The sequence below is a fragment of the Micropterus salmoides genome, unplaced genomic scaffold, assembly GCF_014851395.1.
Source record: "Micropterus salmoides isolate LMB-PRFRI ecotype aquatic unplaced genomic scaffold, ASM1485139v1 Ms_hic_scaffold_16, whole genome shotgun sequence".
NCBI classification, from domain to species: domain Eukaryota; kingdom Metazoa; phylum Chordata; class Actinopteri; order Centrarchiformes; family Centrarchidae; genus Micropterus; species Micropterus salmoides.
In genome coordinates, this window is record NW_024040707.1 from 25,753,095 (window position 1) to 25,774,296 (window position 21,202).

The 21,202-nt window shown below is 40.8% G+C and overlaps 1 protein-coding gene across 2 annotated transcripts in view; it reads left to right on the top strand.

Annotated features, from left to right (window-relative positions):
• plagl2 (pleiomorphic adenoma gene-like 2) overlaps positions 1 to 18,371 on the top strand; it is a 44,678-nt gene extending 26,307 nt beyond the window's left edge. For both annotated transcript variants that reach the window (XM_038723125.1, XM_038723124.1), the window contains exons 2-4: positions 10,198 to 10,352; positions 10,446 to 10,943; positions 11,677 to 18,371. In XM_038723125.1, coding sequence (XP_038579053.1) covers positions 10,606 to 10,943; positions 11,677 to 13,138 — 1,800 coding nt within the window. In that variant the 5' untranslated portion in view covers positions 10,198 to 10,352; positions 10,446 to 10,605 and the 3' untranslated portion in view covers positions 13,139 to 18,371. The remainder of the gene's footprint in view (positions 1 to 10,197; positions 10,353 to 10,445; positions 10,944 to 11,676) is intronic.
• The last annotated feature ends 2,831 nt before the right edge of the window (positions 18,372 to 21,202 follow it).

Consider the following 21,202-nt stretch of genomic DNA (forward strand, 5'->3'; position numbering starts at 1 on the left):
CTCGTGAAGAAAGCTGTTGACGTGCATTTATCTGAATTACTTACACCTGGCTTGACATAGCCGCTCCTCCTGAGCCTGGTTTGGCCTTTGTGAAACAAAGAAATCCAGGATGCACTGGCCACGCGAGGTCAAGCCTAGCTTTTCTCTTATACTGGATTTCTAAATTCTGCTTTTGCGAAACAGCCCTCTGGACTTATCAAACACAAAACATCCTGTCTCAGTAGTGAAAACATTGTCATTTCTGATGCATAACATCACAATGCAAACAAGGAACGTTGTCTCCCCTCCCAGGTTCTATATATGAATTCTGCCACAAAAAAAGGTTACTTCCTAAAACAGGACTTTGGCAATGTGACTCTAGGAATGGCTGTTGGTCGTTTTTCTACATACATTCTTGGTCCCCAGAGAACAAATCCTACTGACTTTGGTGATCCTCTGATTCTTTTCTGTACATCACAATAAGGTGGACATTTTTTAAATATTCGGATGGATTGCTGTGAAATTTGACACAGATACTCAAGGATAAATCCTCATGACTTTGGTGATCCCTTGACTATTTATCCTGCACCATACCACGCAAACCTGGTAAACATGTGCTAAACATCAGCATGTTAGCATTGTCGCTGTGAGCATGTAAGCATGCTGAAGTTCGCATTTAGCCTTCTTTATAGTCATTCAGGCAGAAGAACTAATCAGAAATTTACGTTGTGTAGCCCTTAAGTCATCAAATAATGAACAATAACACATGAAATGGACGCTAATTTCAAACTCACATAAACAAACAAAGCATTCTTCTCTTCAGGCAAACTCTTACATTGGCCTGTTTCTGTAGCTAAAGGTAATGTACCTAAACTTAAATGCAACTTTTGTTTAAATTCTGCTTCACACAAGGCTCTTCTACGTTCCTTTGTTTCAAGAGACAATATGTTAATAATTTATTTTCTACCAAACATCAACAGACACTCCACAGAGTGTCATGACCCATAGGAAAGCAAAATCCAAGATGACACAAATGAGCTGCTTTTAATACCAAGGTGAGACCAAAGGCCTTTTCTCCCACTTCTCAAATTCATCTCATGAGAAACAACCGTATAAAATCTCATTTATGTCTGACTCTGATCAAAACAAGAGATCTCTAACTGATCTTCTAATCTCTAAAGTCTAATTTAAGTCTCCTGAACATTGGTCCATGAGATCAGAGAAAGAGCTCAAAGAAAACTCAGCTATGACTCCTGGGATCTCATGATTCTTCTCAAATATGTCTCAGTTTTCTCATATTGGCCTCAGGAGGAAATAACTCATCTCTGTCTTACTCTAATCAAAGGATGAGATCTACAGTATCTTAAATAACTGTAATTTCAGTCCAGAATGTGGATCAGAAAAAAGCTCCAAGATTTTTCTCAGTTTTGTGTTTGTGACCCCACTTAGGGTTATTTTACTCAAGTACTTTACTTACATCAAATGTTGAGGTAGAGTATTTTCTTTTTATGGGGGTTTGTACTTTTACTCCCCTTAATTTCAAATCCTTATTGTATTCAAGAACTGAGATACAACATGGATCTGTCATACAGAGTAAGCACTTTTACTTTTGATACTTTACATTACAGTACATTCACTATGGAATACTTTTATACCTTTTACTTGAGTAGAATTTTGTGGACTTTAATTGTGGATATGATATTTCTCCTCTTATAAATAAAGGAAAATTGTGCTCTATTTAAAGACAATCAGTCCTTTGCTACTAATTTTAGTTGGCCAGTGTTGTTGCCCTTTGAACAGCAGGAGCGGGATTCGAATCCAGCTCAGGGCCTCCAGCACAGTTCTCGAAGCATAGACAGCAATGTAATACAATCAAGCTCACAAACATCTCTCCAGAGCTCCCAACTGCTTTTTAGGAGCAATAAGAAAGACATTAATGATCTCAAAAAGATACAATGATGAGATCTCATCTGTTACTTTCATTTATCCTATTGTAATGTCAATTCAGTATCCATTTGTCTCACCTAAGTCTCAAAACCTCAATCTCTCTTCATCTCATCCTTTTCTTCTAAGGGGTTTAAGGAGCAACAATTCAGATTGGAGCGATCTCAAAAAGATATACTATTGAGATGTTAGTGTTTTCTCAAGAGTTAAAGAAAAGAATATTCTGAGCAAAAGATTTTTTCTCTGGGGAATATTACACTGTAACCTATTTTGGACAATAAAAATAAATCAGTGTTACAAAACAAAGATTTCACCTTAGTAATCCAGGGATGTCCATGATATAGTGTTCAGGCATACTCACAGGTCTGTCTGATCTTTAGAGTTTCTCATCTTAGATCGCCACTGACCGCCAAAACTGGTTTGTAAACTGCCAGAATAGCTTGGGAATGAGCTGTGTTACAATCTACATGTTCACAGAACCATGCAGCAGCATATCTCATTCATTTATTTTATTTTTCCAAACAACACACAGTTTTTTCTTCTAGAAATCTATCTAGCTAGGTGTTTAGATCAGTAAACGTTTTGTTAGCTGGTTGTAGGTTGACTATTGTGTTAAATCAGCAGGAAACTGTACACTCCAATGTCAGATAATTACTTAAATGCGGCTTTTAAATGAGTGCAAAAACTGACAGTTGAGGAAAATTTCCGTCTTTTTTCACTGGCTGATAACAGCAGGGTGAAATCAGGAGAAGTTGACAGTGCAGTAGTGAAGGTGTTCCTTGGTGACAGTTAGATGGGCCCTGCCTTCTTCCCCCACTGCCAGACCACAGCCCGGGCTATCTTTAGCCAGGACACCAGGGTAGTGGTGCTGGTTTTATGGCCACATCCCGGCCCGACGTGGCTGGGACTAACTGTCGGGATGGGTGAGGGTTTAGCGTGGCAGAGCAGAGCTCTGGTTGGCGGGGGGACTCTTCCTCTCACCCTCCACCCCTCTTTCTCCCCTCCATGTGTAGAGCTTCACCCTGGGTTAGAAAACACAAGCAGGAGAGGAACTGAAACCTGGGGGAGGAGGTGGGGGAGGAGGGAGGAAGGATGGCGAGATTAGGGAACACTGTTGAAATAGATGAGGGGTTTGAGTTGTTACTGCTACAGACGTCTCACTCTGCCCTCTTGTCTGCTGTCTGATAATTCTCTGTCAAGTAATTTTAAAATGTTAAATCATGAAATCACAGAATAATAACAGACCGTGCAGGAATCCACTCTATTATTCCTGTTTACATTGGAAACTTATTAGTTGATTAATTCGACAGAAAATTAATCATCAGCAACAACGTGCTTCTACACATGTGAGGACTTTCTCTGTTTTGTATCACAGTAGATTAAATATATTTGGATTTTGGACTGCTGGTAGAACAAAACAAGCAGTAGGAAGAGGTCGCCTGAGGCGTTGAGAAATTGCGATGGTCATTTCCCCCCCCCTGACATTTCAGACTAAATCAGTAATCAATTTACTGTGAAAATATCTACAAATGAATTGATATTGAAAATAATGTAATCATTGCAAATCAGTTGCATCCATATTGTAACTGTAAATGATAACAACAAGCAATCTATTAAAATGCTTTGATCTCTTTATAGAAAAGCCTGTATCTTTAACTTGGAGGTTAGTCTTTCCTGCAGTCGCAGCTGTGACTTGGGGTTCAAATCATTTCCCTTTGATGCATTTATTTGATGCACCAGAACTGTCGCCTAAATTAGCTGCAGTTAACAATTATTCTCATTAGCAATTAATCTGCTTTTTTTTTTTAGAATTTTTAGATGATTTGATTAATCAGTCAGTCTATAAAACTGAACTAACATATGATATAAAACAGAGAGAAGTAGCAAATCCTCGCATTTGAGAAGTTGGAAGCAACAAAGTTTTGATGTTCGGTTGGTAATTGATCTAAACGATAAATAGCTTATCAAAATTGTTATTGTTGTAACTGTTATGGATAAAAATCATTTTTGCTCTTCACTAAACGCTTTACACCCATTGAAGTTTTTAATTGGTACAAAAAAAGTACAAAATTGTGATCACAATTAATAAACAATTCATTATTCAGCCCTACACACACATGCAGGTTATTTAAAATCAACTGTGTTTTTGTACCGGCTTAATGTAAAAATGTTATAAAATGAAACAGTAACAGAACCTGTACTGTAACCCTGATGTTGTGAGTAGTTAACAATTCACTACAGCTGCAACAATTAATCGGTGAATCGATCAAAAGGAGATGACTCGTGTACTATTTTGATCCATTATTTGTTATTTTGCATCACAAATGTAAAACATTTGATGCTGTGGTTCCAGGACCTCAAATGTGAGAATTTGCTGCTTTCCTATCTCTCACATTACAGTAGATTGAATATTTTGGGGGGGCTGGAAATTTGGTCGATTATCTGGTTGATTATGAAAAGAACTTTCAGTTGCAGCCCTGCAATGCACGCTTATTTATTTCATTTGCAAATTTACAAGGAATATATTTGCTTCATTATTTACATTGTGTTTGGCTGAGTAGTTGTGTAATCCTCATCTATCTCTTCTTTCTGTTTCCATGATGTCCCAACTTTTCTCTGAATACTCCAAAAAAGAAATTAGCTGGAAATGTTTTTTGACACCGCCGAAGTGAGCTGATCTCGGCCATGCCGCATTTGTCCTCTCTGGCTTCCAGTCCTGTTCAATGTGGTTAGTAAAGCGTGACCTGCCCCCCCGCCTCCTCCACCACCAGCCCTCATCTCTCTCTGGAGTCACTTGACTGGTGCAAAGACCCCTTACTCCACTGCTGCAAATGACTCCCGTTTTCCCTCCTTTTTTCATCATCCTTTATCCCTCTCTCGTTTACCTCACTTCTGACCCCCTTCCTTCACTCTCTCACTCTGACTCTGCTGCTTCCAGTGGTGGAAAAAATATTTAGACCTTTGACTTAGAAGAAAAGAACAAATACCACACTAAAAATACTCACCATTACAAGTCGCAGTCCTGTATTAAAAATAATGTAAGCATTATCAGCTAAACCTACTTAAAGAATAAAATGTAAAAGTACTCATTATACAGTAAAATGTTTCCTGTCAGTGTTTGGCTATTATTACTTATTACGTTTTTCTGGATTAATTTCAATTAACTCCTTTATATTCTGTTAGGTGGTTCAGTCTACAGCAATGCATCATATTCTGTAAGATCAACATTTGTAGCATCGCTGTCCTGTGAGAACTTCTGAGAACATCTGAGAACCTATCTCTAAAAAGTCATGAGCTCACAAAGAAGAAATAACTGCCACACGTGAAAGCACTAGTCATTTTTGTTTATAACAACATGTGTAACATTTGTAGTTACATGTGTACTTTTCAAATTAAGCAACAAAGTCTGCATTTTAGCATTTACTTGCGGACAACTTGCCTGTCATCAATAATCACTTTTTATTTTTTACTTCAAATGTTTGTGCGACATGTTCACCTCCCCAGAGCACTTCAACCCCCCCCCCCCCCCCCCTCCTTCTCCTCTCCCCACAAGTACGGCTGTTGTCACCTAAGCTCCGGATGGTGAACTCACTCTCTATATTTAGTTTGTTCGTGTAGTTTTGTAAAGCAGCTTGTGTAGCTGCAGCGTCCTAATATGTGGACCACAGGACTGCAGAGGCTACCAGCCTGCTCTGGTCTGGCCTGGTTTGGCCCTGCATCGTGCCATCAGCACCACAAAGAATCTGACAAACCCTGAAACCTTTCTCACGTGTTACTCAGTATGGCTGCGGCAGGCAGCGAAGGGGTTAATACCAGTCACTCAGCATGCGGGAGCCATGGCGGGCGGGCAGGCAGGCAGCGCAGAGGATGACCTCTGACCCCTCAGGAAAGGAATGTGGAAGCTCTTTCATCCAGGACAGAAACTAAAGACACCCGGGCGGTTGGAAAGTGGCGGTTCAATTCTGCTTTCAACGTTTTTGATTAGGGGAAGTAAGCAGAGGTTCTATGTGAATGTGTTGTGCAGTGTTTGTCGTAGCGGCATCTGCCATTTTGGAATGAAGTTCCATCCTGCAGCATTGCAGTTTGTTACTTTGTGATCACCGCACTGATGGTGAAGTGTGATTAGTGGTTGGAAATGGCTGCAGTTGGGCTGTTTGTGCTGGCGGAAAACCCAGCTTAAGAAGCAGTGTGTGCACTGACCTAATACCTGTATAGTGCGTTTGTAGTTATCGTTAACTATTACTAACATGTAGCGTTGCAACCAATGATTATATTCATTATTGATCTGTAAATTTGTTTCCTAAAAACTAGAGGAATTAAGAACATAGTCGAAAATGCTCATCAAAAGTTTGCGTTGATATCTTAAAATGTGCTTGGTTTGACAGACAAACTGTCCAAAGACCCGTAGAGTTAGACTATAATAAAGTAACATTACTGGTACTTCTTCTCCCAATCTTAATCTCTCTGAAACTCTGTGTTTTAGTTCTTTTTTTCTGTAATCTAGAAATGAAGCATTGTCACTTTGTATGTTGTTTATTGTCTGGGGATGCCCAATATGGCCTGTAATTTAAAAGGATATGCTACTACTTTGCTGATTTTGAATAGTGAAATGACTTCCATGCATAGATGGTAGTTTACACAGATGTCATATTTCCTGTACACAGAAAATGTATTCTGTCCCATCCCTGGAACTTGGAGTAGTTAGACAGATTTAATTATTCATACAATTGAGCAAAACATCACTGAAACAAAAAGCAGGTATTTGTCACGTATCACCTGAGTGTGTGTCGTGTCTGTGGTCAATCTGTCTTCTTCCTCTCTTCATAGGGGTGAGGAGAAGAACGCGCCTACTTCTACTTGTTATGCAGAAAGTTGAGAAAGGGTTTGAATCACACAGAGCTTCAATAATTAACTTCCATTCTTGTACCTACAACAATGGCTATCTAATTCCAAATTTAAGATTTAGTAGAATTTGTACACGATTTATAAGAAGAACAAAGATTTTTCTAGCTAAACCTAATGAAAACTGTGAAACAACAAATGGCCTTTGAAACAAAAATGGACAACAGCATGAATCATTTTATTATTTTCCCCATTCTACACTATATTAATCTTTATTAGCAGGGAAAAATGCCAAGAAACCGTTCATCATACGGGGAAATACACCCCTATTATGCCCATGTGAAAGGAAAATACAAAAAAACATGTAAAATAGTATACATATGTATGTGCATTAGTTATTATATTACCAGTGACCAGTATTGTTTCTGTGAGACCAGTGAACATGAGTGCATCTGGAGCTCACAATTGATCGTAGCCGCAGACTGATGGTGATGGATTTACTGTACAAACACAACAGTGAGGACAAACAGTGAGCGAACTGAGGAGTTTTATACATGTGGAGTGGGAACATATGAGAGAATCCTCAGCTGGATATTCATTGGTTGATTGATACATAATAAGGAACATGTAGCAGCGTGTGTAGCACTGCAGAGAGACATGCGGGAAAGATCCTAATGCTTCTCCTTTGGCAAAAAGAGTTTGTTGAGAAACACAAGAAATGTGTTGATTAATGGCTGATCCATCCATCCATCCATCGTTAACCGCTTATCCTGCATACAGGGTCGCAGGGTAGTAAATCAATATCTACAATTTAATACATTGTGATATTTGATTTAAAAGAAAGGGTTGTTACTGTTTCTCTGCTACGCTAAGCTAACGTTAACTTTTAGCAGGACAAGTTCAGTAACTTTCTTCATCATGATTGGATTTGTACTGCAGCTACAAGATTTTGGGAGAGGAAATAGCGGTTTAAAGCAGGTGTGGGAGATATAGAGGAAATATTAAAATTGCAGTGATCATAAGAAAGTACGTAAAATGATGTTTGTATTCAGGTTGAAGAAAAAACTAGAAAAAAATCACATTGATGTCTGTTGCACTGAAGTGTAGCCTACAGATCTTTTTCACAGAAACCATTTTGATACATCACAGTAGAAAAGTACAGGTGTAAATAATATAATTAATGATGGCTGAATTCCATTTAGCTGCTTCAGTTTCAGGGTCTTGGTACTGTGCATGTTGGCTCACTTTCACAATGTCATGACTTACTGGGACACTTAGAACAGAGCCATTAATGTTCTTAGTTAAGCAGGTGCTGTTACTACAAGTCGAAACATCTGCTGTGAAAAAAGTCACATTTTTAGTAAACATGGACATTTCCTCTTAATTTAGCAAATAATTCTCACCAAATTGGTCAGAGATTCGATCATGCTTGCTTCTTATCAAATTAAGCACAGAATTATATAGTGATATGTCAGTATTTCACCAGAATAAAATTAAAATGAAAAATGATATATGTTACTGTACCACGACAAAAGTTGCTTTGGACTTACGTGGAGTGTTTCAGTAATCAGCATTACTCTCAAGCATAAAACATAAGTTTGTATATGAAGAAGAGCATCCCTGCTTGATGAATGGTGGTCAAATTGAATCATTGGTAATAGGGTGGTAACAGTCAGAAATGTAGAATGACATTTTAATTGAAGAGAGTTTTAATGTAATGTATACATAATGCAAGCATGATTGTATTGCATTGGTCAGTATGAGTCACCTGGGCTTGTTCAGGCCTGAGGGAGACCATGTTTGAAGTTACTGCTCTACATGGTCTGTCATGGTGTGTCCTTTGAGTTCAAGCTCTATTTGGTTTATTTCTATAACTTGATGGTGTGGATTCTCTTCATTGTACTGTATCTGCCTGTCTATGTGCGCGCCTTTGTGAGTGTGTTTGAGCATGCTGGCTTGGGGGGAGGGTGTGTACATGATGTTGCATTCGGTGTGACCAGAACCCTGTGTGTTGTATGTGCTGTTGTGTGCGGAGGAGAGAGGCAGGGCGACACGGCATGGTTCAGGCCAGGAATGTGCGATGTGGGTAGGCTGTACAATAGAGCCGGGCTCCCTGAGGGTGGTCAATGGGACGGGTGTCACCCCCCTGCACCCTCCCTGCTGGGTGATGACCACCACACAACGCTACAGCTGTCAGGTCCTCTTAACCACCGCCGTAAACACACATACATTATGAGAACAAACACACATGTATGCACATGTACACACTAAGACATACGTGAGCACACAGGCACGCATGTGCTAACGTGTGTCTTGTGTAGAAGAAATTACATGAACAAACACACAACTCTCATATGTACGTGGTTTCGCCACATGTACCAACCTGTGGATACATGTTTGGGCATTTCTGTGTAATCATGTAAATGTAAAAACACTCAGAGCTGATTGTAGCATGCTTGCTGTCTTTCTTAACTCATTGACCTCTCACACAGAAAGGATGCCATTACATTTGGAGTTGTGTATGTATGTGCAGACCTGTGCATGTGTGTGTGTGTGTATTCCCAAGTCACATATGCCCACATGTGTTTACGGGACTTATATGCACTCTCGGTTCACGTGACTGACACTCGGTGGATGGCTAACATTGTGATCAGTGTTTTGTCCGCTCAACCTTGGACTTGGCTGGTGTGTTAGCCCGCTGGGGTCACGCAGGTCACTGAGGGTAAATAAGGGAATTCAGAGATGACAGGGAGAGAGAGTTCAGCAGTCTCTCGGGAATATTTTTTAACTGCAGGTCAGTAGCTGTTTCAGTGCAGTTGTGCTGCCTCTTTTTTCACAACTTTTTACACTGTTGACAAGAAGTTGTTGAGTTCAGGTTGACTGACAGTACTAGGAAGCCTGAGTTTGTGTTGTAAACACTGCCCTCCCCCTGTCGTCCCTCACCCGCCACAACCCTCTCTCTACCCTGGGGGTTGTGTGTATTTCTGTGTTTTTCCAAGGATTACAGGAGCCTTATCCAGTTTCATAACAAGTACATACATGTATACACATTAACACACACAAAGCACTGTGCTGTCATCTGACATGATGAGGATGTGTAATTACATTCAGTCTTCACGTATGGTTATACAATAATGTGCTGTGACTGACTGCGAATCATCATTCACAAAACAATATTTTGGTAATCCTTTGTAGTCTCTGTCATGTCAGTCAGACTTGTCATTCAGCTCCCCCTAGTGAGCTCAGAGGAACTAGCAAAGGACTGATTTTATGATTCAGCCTGTTGAATTATAGGCTGGAAAGGTTTCCTTTTTCCATTTGCTTGGATTCTGAGTTGTTGTCTACATTAATGCATTTTGTTACAATTTTGTCAAAGCTTTAAAATACAAGGACTCTGGGGTCACTTTTGTAATGTTTGCTCTCTCTTTGCAGGACAGCAAAAATGCAGAGCAGTGTTTCCCACTCACCGCCAACCATAGCTGTTGGGACTGGGTGAGGAGGAGACAACAAGTGAAGAAGAGGAGCGACTGAAGCAGAGAGTGAGAGAAGGAAAGTGAGACGAAAGAAGGACAAGTAGGATTTTACAGGTAAAAATCAGGGTTTATAAGAAAACATCTTCAATGTTGCCACAAACTTGGGAACAGTTAGCTTCAAAGCATGTACCTTCTATCTCACCACAGATTTTGGCTTACCTTGATGTTTCTGCTGGATCATTGGCCCTTCCTGTGAGCTGTTGGTCACCTTCTTTTTTGACAAACCCCCCTGTAACTTCCCACGTTGAGCCTGCGAGGCAGGGGAGCCGCAAGTAAATTTTCATGGCAGCGGCACTCTAGGGCTGCCATGGCAGCTGCTGCCGCCGATGCCTCACACACACATATTACTGCACTGACGCTGGAGGAAGAGGGACGACGGACTGCCGCCAAGCTGTTTGGGAGCGCCGCCCCGCTGCCAAGGACAGAAAGAGAAAGAGAGAGAGAGAGGGGGAAAGAGAGGGAGAGGGAAGAAGAAGGAGAAGAGGGAGGGAGAGGGAGTGGGAACGAGTGTTTGGTGTGCGGGGCCCTGTTCGCCTCACAGGAGAAGCTCCGGCTCCACGCCTTGAGTCATACAGGAGAGAAACCCTTCCGCTGCTCACAGCCACACTGTCCCAAGGCCTTCAGCTCCAAATACAAACTCTTCAGGTACTGAGCATTAATCACACTGCTCAATTCACCTCCTTTTAATTACAGTATGATACATGGCTTCCCTAGCTTTCTCAGAATCCCCAGGGAAAGGATATAAAACGAAGACCTTTATCATCTTTTAGCTCATTGTTTGTGTTGGTTTTGCGACCTGCAACAGCAGTTCACAGTGAAGAAGCTCTGATAAACCCACTACTTGCCCAGGTGGACACTCAGAACAGCGCTAAAAGGAGAGTGAATATCGGATTTATTTTCATCCATCCATCTGTACTTTCTGATGATCATTGCATTTTCAAGCCAAGAAGCCGAATGAATGCTATGTTGCTCTGTAACTGATGGATGTGTCAATAAGCAACTGTTTGATAACATGTTCACATTATCAGCTTTATACTGTAAGGTGATAAAATGTCAATGTTGTGTTTACAGCAGTGGCCAAAAAATCAGTCAATGCAGGTTTAAGTGACCTCGTCTCAAACTCATCAACATACTAGGATGTTTGGAATCCAGTGAATCACAGGAAGTGGTTACAAAACCCATTTTGGGTCCTCACTGTAAACCACAGTGACTCACTTATTTAAATATGGACACAAGGGGTTTGACTGAAAGGAATTCAGGCCTCACTTTAGCATGCACCCGACTGACAGACTGTATAATAAACATGACTATATGACAAGGACTGTGTAACTTCTCGTAAACCACCCGCTAACATTTACAATCTGTCGTTTTCTTGCAGGCATATGGCCACACACTCTCCACAGAAGACCCATCAGTGCTCGTTCTGTGAGAAAATGTTCCACCGCAAAGACCACCTGAAGAACCACCTGCAGACCCATGACCCTAACAAGGAGGCCTTCAAGTGTGAGGAGTGTGGGAAGCACTACAACACCAAGCTGGGATATAAGCGCCATGTGGCCATGCACTCTGCCACAGCAGGGGATCTCACCTGTAAAGTTTGCATGCAGACCTACGAGAGCACACCCATACTCCTGGAGCACCTCAAGAGCCACTCTGGGAAGTCTTCTGGTGGCGCCAAGGAGAAAAAACACCCGTGCGACCACTGTGACCGGCGTTTCTATACGCGGAAGGATGTGAGACGGCACATGGTGGTCCACACAGGCCGAAAGGACTTCCTGTGCCAGTACTGTGCCCAGCGTTTTGGCAGGAAGGACCATCTGACACGCCACGTGAAGAAGAGCCACTCGCAGGAGCTGCTGAAGATCAAGACGGAGCCTCCTGATATGTTAGGTCTTTTAGCCTCAGGGTCACCGCCTTGCTCTGTGAAGGAGGAGCTCAGCCCCATGATGTGTGGAATGGGTCCCAATAAAGACCCAATGATGGGCAAACCATTCCCCAGCGGGGCGCCTTTTCCGATGGGCATGTACAACCCCCATCATCTCCAGGCCATGTCTAATTCTGGGGTGGGTCACCCACACCCGTCCCTGATGCCCAGTTCCTTGTCTGCAGCTATGGGCATGGGCTGTCACATGGAATCCCCTGGACCTCTTCATCCACACTCCCATCACCACCACCATCACCACCACCATCACCACCACCATCATTCCCCTCCGCTGCCCCCACACCACCAGCCTCCGGCTCCCCAGCAGCAGCACCAGCCCCAGCAAGCCCCCAAATACCAGCTGGGATCTACCTCATACCTGCTGGACAAGCCCTTGAAAGTGGAGATGGAGAGCTTCCTCATGGATCTGCAGAGTGGCTCGCCAGGCCCGGTTCCCTCTGCTGAGCCCCACGCTGCTGCCTCGTCCCCCAAGGACGGACTGGAGCCCACCTCGGGCCTGGCGGATGAGCTTTGCGGGGATCCCCTCCTGTCCAAGAGCCCTGCGGTGATCGCTGAGTCTCTGTGTGCTGCTAACATGGACTTCTCCCACCTGCTGGGGTTCCTGCCCCTCAACCTGCCTCCCTATAGCGCCCCCATGAGCACGGGAGGGCTGGTGATGGGCTACACCTCATCTGCGACCTCTTCGTCTTCCATCTCCTCTTCCTCATCTCTGCACGCTGCCGAGGCGCATTCTGCAGCAGTCGGCACGGCACATCTTACCTCTTTGCAACCGCAACCTCAGGAGCAGCAGAGCGCCAGTGGTGGTCTAGGCCTCGGACCCCTGCACCCCCTCCCATCAGTGTTCAGCTCCAGCCTTAGTACCACCACACTGCCTCGCTTCCACCAGGCCTTCCAGTGAGAGAGCCAGCCCTCGGCCCAGCCCCGCCCAGTCAAGATGGCCTCCACGTCAGCCTCAGCTCAGCTCATCATGGATATTTTGGGCTGGGGTTCATTACAGGGCCTGATCGGAGAAGTTTGAGAATTTGAATAAATAAATACACAAATGAACACTTAGAAGCCTTAAATGAAAGTGCACAAAAGCCTTTGATTGAGCCTTAAAAGGAAGTTAAACCCCTTTGAGCAAAAAGGAAAAGGTGAGAAAAGAAGTTGAAGCAGCTTTTATTTGGGCTTTTTCCCCCTATCCTATAGTTATAACAATGTATTAACTCTTATCTTTTTATTTTTATTTACTTCCCCTGTTATCCTCCTTCCATCCCCTATTTAGTAGTATAGAGGGCAGGATCAGTAGGCCAAAAGGCATGGTACTGCATACTTTCTAAAGTAATAATATTAAAAAAAAAAATCAAAGATAATTTTTAGTGAAGATTATCTGTCTTGTTGTGAGCCAGAAAAAAAATATAGTTTGAAGTGGATATTTTGTTTTATTTTTTTTTTTCCAAATGTAAGAACATGGTAGAAGTCTTGAGTTTTGAAACACCTACTCTAATAACCTGAACTGTCATGATCAGTACGGAGAGGAGAGAGATCAGTGAAGGAATGAAAGAAATAGAGACAATGAGTCAACAATTGAACCTTAACTCTAAAATCCTCCTCTAGATGGCTAGGCTAGAGCCACAAAAGCGACCCCCTGCCTCTAAAAAAAAGTGCTCTTCAAACAAGAAAAAAAAATAAATGGATGTCCCTATTATTATTTTAACTGTAACTGATGTGCTCCTAGAGTCGGGTCAGTTTTAATGAATATAGCGCACTAAATGAAAAACAGACTCTTGTCATATAACTGATAAGATATCTGTTTGCTGCCAAACACAAAGACCAGTCACACACATTTTTTTAAAAGAAAATCAAAAAAGGAAAGAAATGTGAAAGTGTGTGAGTTGGTTGAAAATGATGTAATATCATGCTTGCGTTTTTACTGTTCCTCAAGAGAAGCACTTTTTTTCAGCAGAAGGCACTTCACCTTTAGGAATCTCTTTGGGAAACCTTTTGTCTCCTTCCTCGTGACTTCTAGAGGTTTTCACTGCCTGAGACAGAGACTTTCTTCTCACTCTCCTTCCTTCACCTGTCTTCCTCCTAACAGTTATCTTTAAAAGTTCCCATGATATATACATATTTGCAGCTATTTCTTGGCTGCCCAACAAACCTAAAATATCTATTTTTGGAATAAAATACAAACACATCTTTAGGCAGTCTTTTAAAAAGATGCATCATCATGGTAATGATGAACCCTGACATATGTGAATGGCAAAAAATAAGAATTACAGTGACAGATGAGGAAAAATGTGTTAAAGAATGTTATTGCAGTGTACGAAATATCTCAAAAATGAATATTATCGTTGCTTTTATCTCAGTAAGGTGTATTTTAGGTAAACTAAGTGATGATGTTTTGTGTCTGGCAGGTTTACATTTGTGTGTATCTTGCATTTTTGATCAAACAAATGGATGAAGTATTAGCTTTTTCCCTTAAGCTTTCTCTGTCATATCCAGTCTTTACCTTTACATGTACCTGAGTTAGTATAGTGGAATCAGAACTGTGGATGGGAAATATATATAGAAGGCTGTTAGTGGCTTAATTATCAATTCAAATTTGAGCTAGATAGATTGTGTCATAGGGATGCTGACATGGATGGCCTATGAAGTCATGCCTAGGTCTTTATCCAGTGGAATATGTAACCCCTGTGCTGTGAAGAAATCCCAGCTGAAGATCCACCTGAGCTCCCAGGACCTTAGTGGTTTTGGATGTCTTGGAGTTTAGATTCTTTCTAACCGTTCACCACCAGCCGATAAAAACCTGAGCCCAAAGTTAACCTAAGCCTCAAAGTGAAATAGGTGCTCATTTTCTAAAGCTCTGTCAGCGGCATGACCAACACAACCGTCACATCCTTAACTTCACACAGGGCTGAGCTCCTGCATCATCTGTGACAGTTCATTTTGTGCTTAAATGTCGTTCCAGTCATAGAAGAAGACCCGTTCACTTTACTTATAGCAGTCGTCATGCCATAGGCGAGCCCCAACCACCATTAATAGTTGAGTAAAAACAAAGAAAAAAAGAAAAAACATAGCACGTAAAAATAAAAAATAAAATACATATTGCTGCTTTTAGCTATGGTTGCTGACGGATGACAACTGTAGACCACTAGAACATTTCAATTGTTTGCAAGATGGACAGCGAGCTGAAAACATGCACAAACCGAACCGACAAAGTGTTCATCATCCTCGGGCCCCATCCCCTCTGTACTCCTCCTCCTCCTCTCTCAGCTGCTTTGTAGAGTTAAAGGAAAAGGGTCTGAAAATACGGCGATATCCGGAAGAATGCAGCCACCGAATCCCCGGGCTTTGACATTCAAAGCACAGCGGGACACATGACTGACTGCACAACTTGGGATATTGCTAATAGTCGTTTATTTGTTTTGTTTGTTATCATATGATATATTATTTTCTGTTTGTATAAAACAGGACCTCGAAAAACAACACAACACATCACCTCAATTTTATTTGTTTTATTTTTCTTACCAAAACCTGGGGAGAAGAAACTACATTTTTGCACAATTGCTTGTTACAAAATGCTACAAGTGTTAGGAGCGATTTTTGATACTGTAGGGTATGAAACCCTGACGATGAGCAGCTGATGGCTCCTGTGTGTTCGACAGGTGAATATTCTTCTTGGAAAGTAGCAGCAGCTGCATTTCAGAATCAGCAAGCACTGATGTAGAAAAAGCTTCCCCGCAGTCTGACTGTTTAATTGCAACTTCATTGCTAAAATTGTAGATTTTTACAATCCAAGTTTGGAACTATTTTACACTTATTAGTCCCCCCCCCATCCCCCTCATGGAAAGTCAGTGTTTTGATGACTAAAATGATTAAACTTTTTATTGATTCTAAAAAAAATCAGCTGTCGGCACCTTTCTGAGAATTTACATGAAATACTGAAAAAAAGACAAGATTCAAATAAAAAGGTAATTTTTAAGAAAAACCCTCTTGGCTTAAGCCAGATTTGTAGCAATCAAATTGAGCATTTATAAGGAAAAAGGCTTATAAGGAATAAGGTTTTAAGGAAAAGCTTTTGGCATGTATTAAGTTTGTCCTCCCTGGGTTTCTGTGAGCTAATCTGAATTCTAGCACTTTCAACCTTTAAAAAGAAGAGTATTTTTTTCTTTAAAAATTTCAGCTTATATGTTCATGTTTTTAATTTTGTATTGATCCTGTATATGTATGTGCCATTAGTTTGATGTGTAGACTTTATCAACCTTTGTGTATTTCTTTTCTCCAAAAGAATAACAGTATTTTTGATAGACTTTTCACTAATATCCTTCTACATAAGAGCCCCCCCTGCCCCTTCTCGTTTGAAACCTTTTTGTTTTTTGGGTAACCTGCTTTGCCTTCTCTCTCATACATGTATCTAATCAAACTCTATAGCCAAGTGCTTGAAAAGAACAGCGACAACATGTCTGTTATTCAGAGGCAGTGAGAAACAAGACCGTTGTCAGTAGAGTGTGAAAGCCACAACCTGACCACAACCTGCCATTGAAACTCTGTTGCAACAGAGACCCATCTGCAGGCCATTTTTAGCCCACGTAACTGAACAAGAAGTGAACATGAAGTGAGGAGTGACCCCAAAATATAGCACTTAAAGCTTACAACCATGGTCGCTAAACCTGTTGTCCCTGCCAAAAGGAACATCTTGATGCTGATAATGACTCACTCTATGAATAGTACCATAGTGTGTACAAATTACAGGTGGCAATTGGCTATCACTGGCTTTTAAATTAATTGTATTAAACATAAACTCATTAAGTTGTTGAAAAAGAGAACAACTTTTAGATATTTAGACAGAAGTGAAACCATCTTTTTGAATGCAGAAGTGTGGCTAACTGTACTTGTAGCTGTAAAACACTGACAACAACAGATCTCACGCCTGTTCTATGACCTGAGCTCATAGGGGCCGTTTTTTTAGAGCGATTTACCCAGGACTGGGTCAGTCATGCTTCATAGTGTCATTCTGGGAAAAATGGGCCCTGTTTCTGAACTCTGTACCCTGATGTGTATGAAAGTCCAATGCGGCTAAGAAAAGAAAAAACAGGAAAATTTAGGCAAGAAATACTCATGGTTAATTAAAACTTACTTTTAATTATCAGATACTGTCAAAATTATTACTTACTAAGTCAACATGTTTAAGTCAGAATAGACTTGGTCTCACAAGGCTAGACCCATCTCTACACTGAACCCATTGTGATTCTGCTTTTTAAATTTACTTAGTATATCATAAATTTTACTTACTACAGTATCTCACACTTGTAATTTACCGTTGCACAACTTTCCAGCAGTTTTTTCTTTTTCTGTCAGGAATGGGCTTCTATAGTCTGAGTGGAAACAAAAAGCTAATATCAAACCAGCACGACTCTGAAACACTTGACATAAAATTGATCCTCCCTGACCTCTGACAGTGATGTTGTTCTGTTCTTTGGCTTGGCTGTGGCTCCATTACCTCGACCTGCACCTACTAGGGATGCACTTATCCTCACCTTTTCCTCTTTACTACTAGGTGCAGAACACAAACATTTTAAGGGAATTTGTTCATCAGTTTAAAAGAAAAACTGACTTGATTTTAATAATGCTCTCTCTCTCTCTCCCTCTCTTTTTTTGTTGCTTTTAGTAAGAAACTGGGTTCTGTCTCATGCAGGCAACATCCACATGTAGTTTTATATATTTCTAGCTTAATGTAAGTCTTGCATTCCAACCTCTTTGTGTATCTCGTTTAGTGACATAGCGCATTGTCATCACTTGCTATTACAGCCACTTCTGGAATAAAGAAGGTGAACGAAAATAGAATACTTGCATTCACTTACACTATTTTATATAGCATGGAGTTTATCAACTACAGGGAGAATTATATAAACGATGTGCTTTGGAGAAAGAAAGAAAATGAGAAGTCTTGCTTTTTTTGTTACATATCTCACATGCAATCAGTTGCTGCAATGTAAAAGTGACAGATTTGTATATTGGTTGATCCAAAGAGATGATGAACACAACAACAGAACTATTGACTTATTGTACAGTACAGTGTATCTTTGAGTTGTCATGTGTTATGTTGAAATGATTAAAAGACAAACCAGCGGTTTCATACCCTCTTTGAATTCTTTTTTTTTATTTAAAAATATTTTTTGCTCCATTTTCTTTGTGTAAATGTAAACATCTACAACAGAAGAATAGTATAAAAGCAATTAATCAAACTGTTAAATGGATTAAGCTATTTGGCTATGGAGGCCACTGTGATCATGTTCTCTGTTCTCTGGGAATTTGGGGCCTTTAGAAATGTGGTGGACATTTTCTACAAGTAATTAATTAGTGGCCCGTTGAAATTGTATTCTTGGCAGCATGGAGAGGGATTTGAAATGACATTCTGAACTTTGACCTTCATCGACCTCAGTTAAGAAATAGCACAGTAGCAAGTTCCTGTTAGAGAACAATGCCATCTGGTAGTTATTATGGAGAAAATACAGACAATGTTCTGAAACCGTTATTTTAGTCGGAGCTTAGTTAGTTGTTGATTTTCAGATGAATTCTTCCTCCAATTAGGGAAGAGCGATGTGAGTTGAACCAGGTTTTACTTGAGATGACTTTAAAATGAGGACATGACTGTAAGGTCTACAACTAAAATATGTATATATATTTCTATATATGGCTTTCCAAAAAAAGTGGATTCTTGGCTCAACTTGCCCCATATGAGGGGTAAGCCTGTAAGTCCTGTGTCACCTGATGTAGGGACTTCCCATTTTTGTACCTCTCCCACTACTCTGTCCAAACCCACAATAGGAGTTGAAGCCTGTTTTCCATTTATAGAAGCATGGCATGATGGTTTATGGTCTAAAATGCATAATGTCACATAATGCATCTAAATGCAATGTAAAATTACAGTAAAATAGTTGACTCAATTTCCCCCAGGTCTTTTGGCTCAAATTACTCCATCCCTGACATTTTAACAAACTTGTGTCATCCAGCCTCTCTCCATCACTGGGTGAGTAAAATGGATGACTCTTCAAACATGTATTCACATGACCAATTTGGTCTATGGTTGCAGAGAAACAAGGGGCGGCTCAACTTCCCCACAGGCTTAAATCACCTCAGTCTCCCCTACTGCCTAATTGAAACAACACTTGCAAAGAATCTGATTCTGTCTACCAAAGACTTGCAACAACATAGACATAGATTGACTCTTTGTCAGACAGAACAAGACTTACAGTCTACAGCAGCCATGCTAGCTGCCCTTTGAGCTAAATATCAACAACGTCAACATCCTAACACGCTCACAGTAAGCAGGTATGCTGTTTGGAAACCATCTTAATTTAGCGTGTTAGCATGCTATCTAATAAACTATTACTATTAGCACTAAACCCACCATGTTGAGGCTGATGGGAACGTCATTGGTTCTGCAGGTATTTTGTCACAAACCAAAGTACTGGACACTTTAAAATGTTGACTTGATGATGGTGCTAGATGAAATGTAGAGGGTCACCAAAGTTAGTTCATCCTAAGGGGGGGACTCCTGGCTGTGGCCCTGCGTACACATTAGTGATATTAGTCCACTGTGTTTTTAAAATACTGAACAAACTTTTTTTTCGTTTTTATCGGAAACAGCTTTACATCAACTGTTTGGGGAGTGATATGTGAGCTGCCATGAACATCCTGTGTCATTTTTTTTTCATTCCTCAAGTCCATATTCAGTTTAGGAAATGTGTCTGTGTCTTGACTCATTTGAGTGCTTAAAACAGAGCCAGAATGGTTTGACCAGACTACACAGCTGAAGCTTTATTCTCATTCTCCCATAGGCAGTCTCCACGACAGGACACATGATTACAAGCATGCTCAGAATGTGTAGTAAGATGTGTAGCTTAATTAATTAATTAATTACTTTTGTACTATATGTCAATAGTGGATTTGATTATTATGTGTAAAAGACCAAATCTCTATGATTCTGAGAATATTTAGATTTGATTTTAATGAATATAGAAAGTAAATAAATTTCAGTGAATCACTGTACTTTGAAATGCCATCCTGGTGGGTTGTGTCCCACTGTGTGTCTAACTCTCTTAGTGGACCAGGGTCTGGATTATGTCTCAGAGAGCTGCGTCAGTAAGCCTGCATGCATAGCTGAGTGTCAGGACTGCCCTAATTATAGTACTATGGAGCTAACCTATACTTACATCAACTGAGCTGACTCTCACACATACACTTAAGGGATGCCAACTGTGCCATAACTCAAGAATAGAAACTCTTTTTAGTTTTGTAAGAGGAACCTGGAAAACTTTTAAATAGGTCTTTGTGATTTGATCATAACCTTCCTGACACTGAACATTTCAGGAACACAGAGGGACAAAGCAGGAATTAACACCTTGAGTGGATCACACATACACAACAGACATCTCATTTACAGAGGTACTCTAGCACTGTAGCACTGTGCGAGAGACATTAACAAAAGACTGGTCAAAATTGATGCGTCAGAGTCTGTGTTATAGGTCAACTTTTAGTCCCTTTTGTAGGTCAAGCCACCCAAATTGCTGGATCTTACACTTCCCACAATGCAACTATACAATCACCTACAATGCCTGGTAAATGCCCCAGTTTGTAACACAAGCTTCCTGTTAACAGAGCTGAAGGTGCCAATATCAAGTCAGATCTCGGGCAAGGCTACAAGAATGTTCTTTATTCCATCAACACGTTTTGGCACAGCCCTTCATCAGGATGATTTAGAATGTGTAAAAAACAAAGCCTATACAGTTTACTCTACAAGATGGCGGAATCTTGATCAGTTATAAAATCAGAGCAAGACACATTGATGGCCAGCCTCCAAAGGATGCTGTACATCCAGCACAGAAACATTTAAATAAAGGTACACACAGTTCAGCAAGTTCAGAGTCTACAGCTACGCTAGCATCTCTGCAAGGCTCTACTGAGGCACAATAGTGCT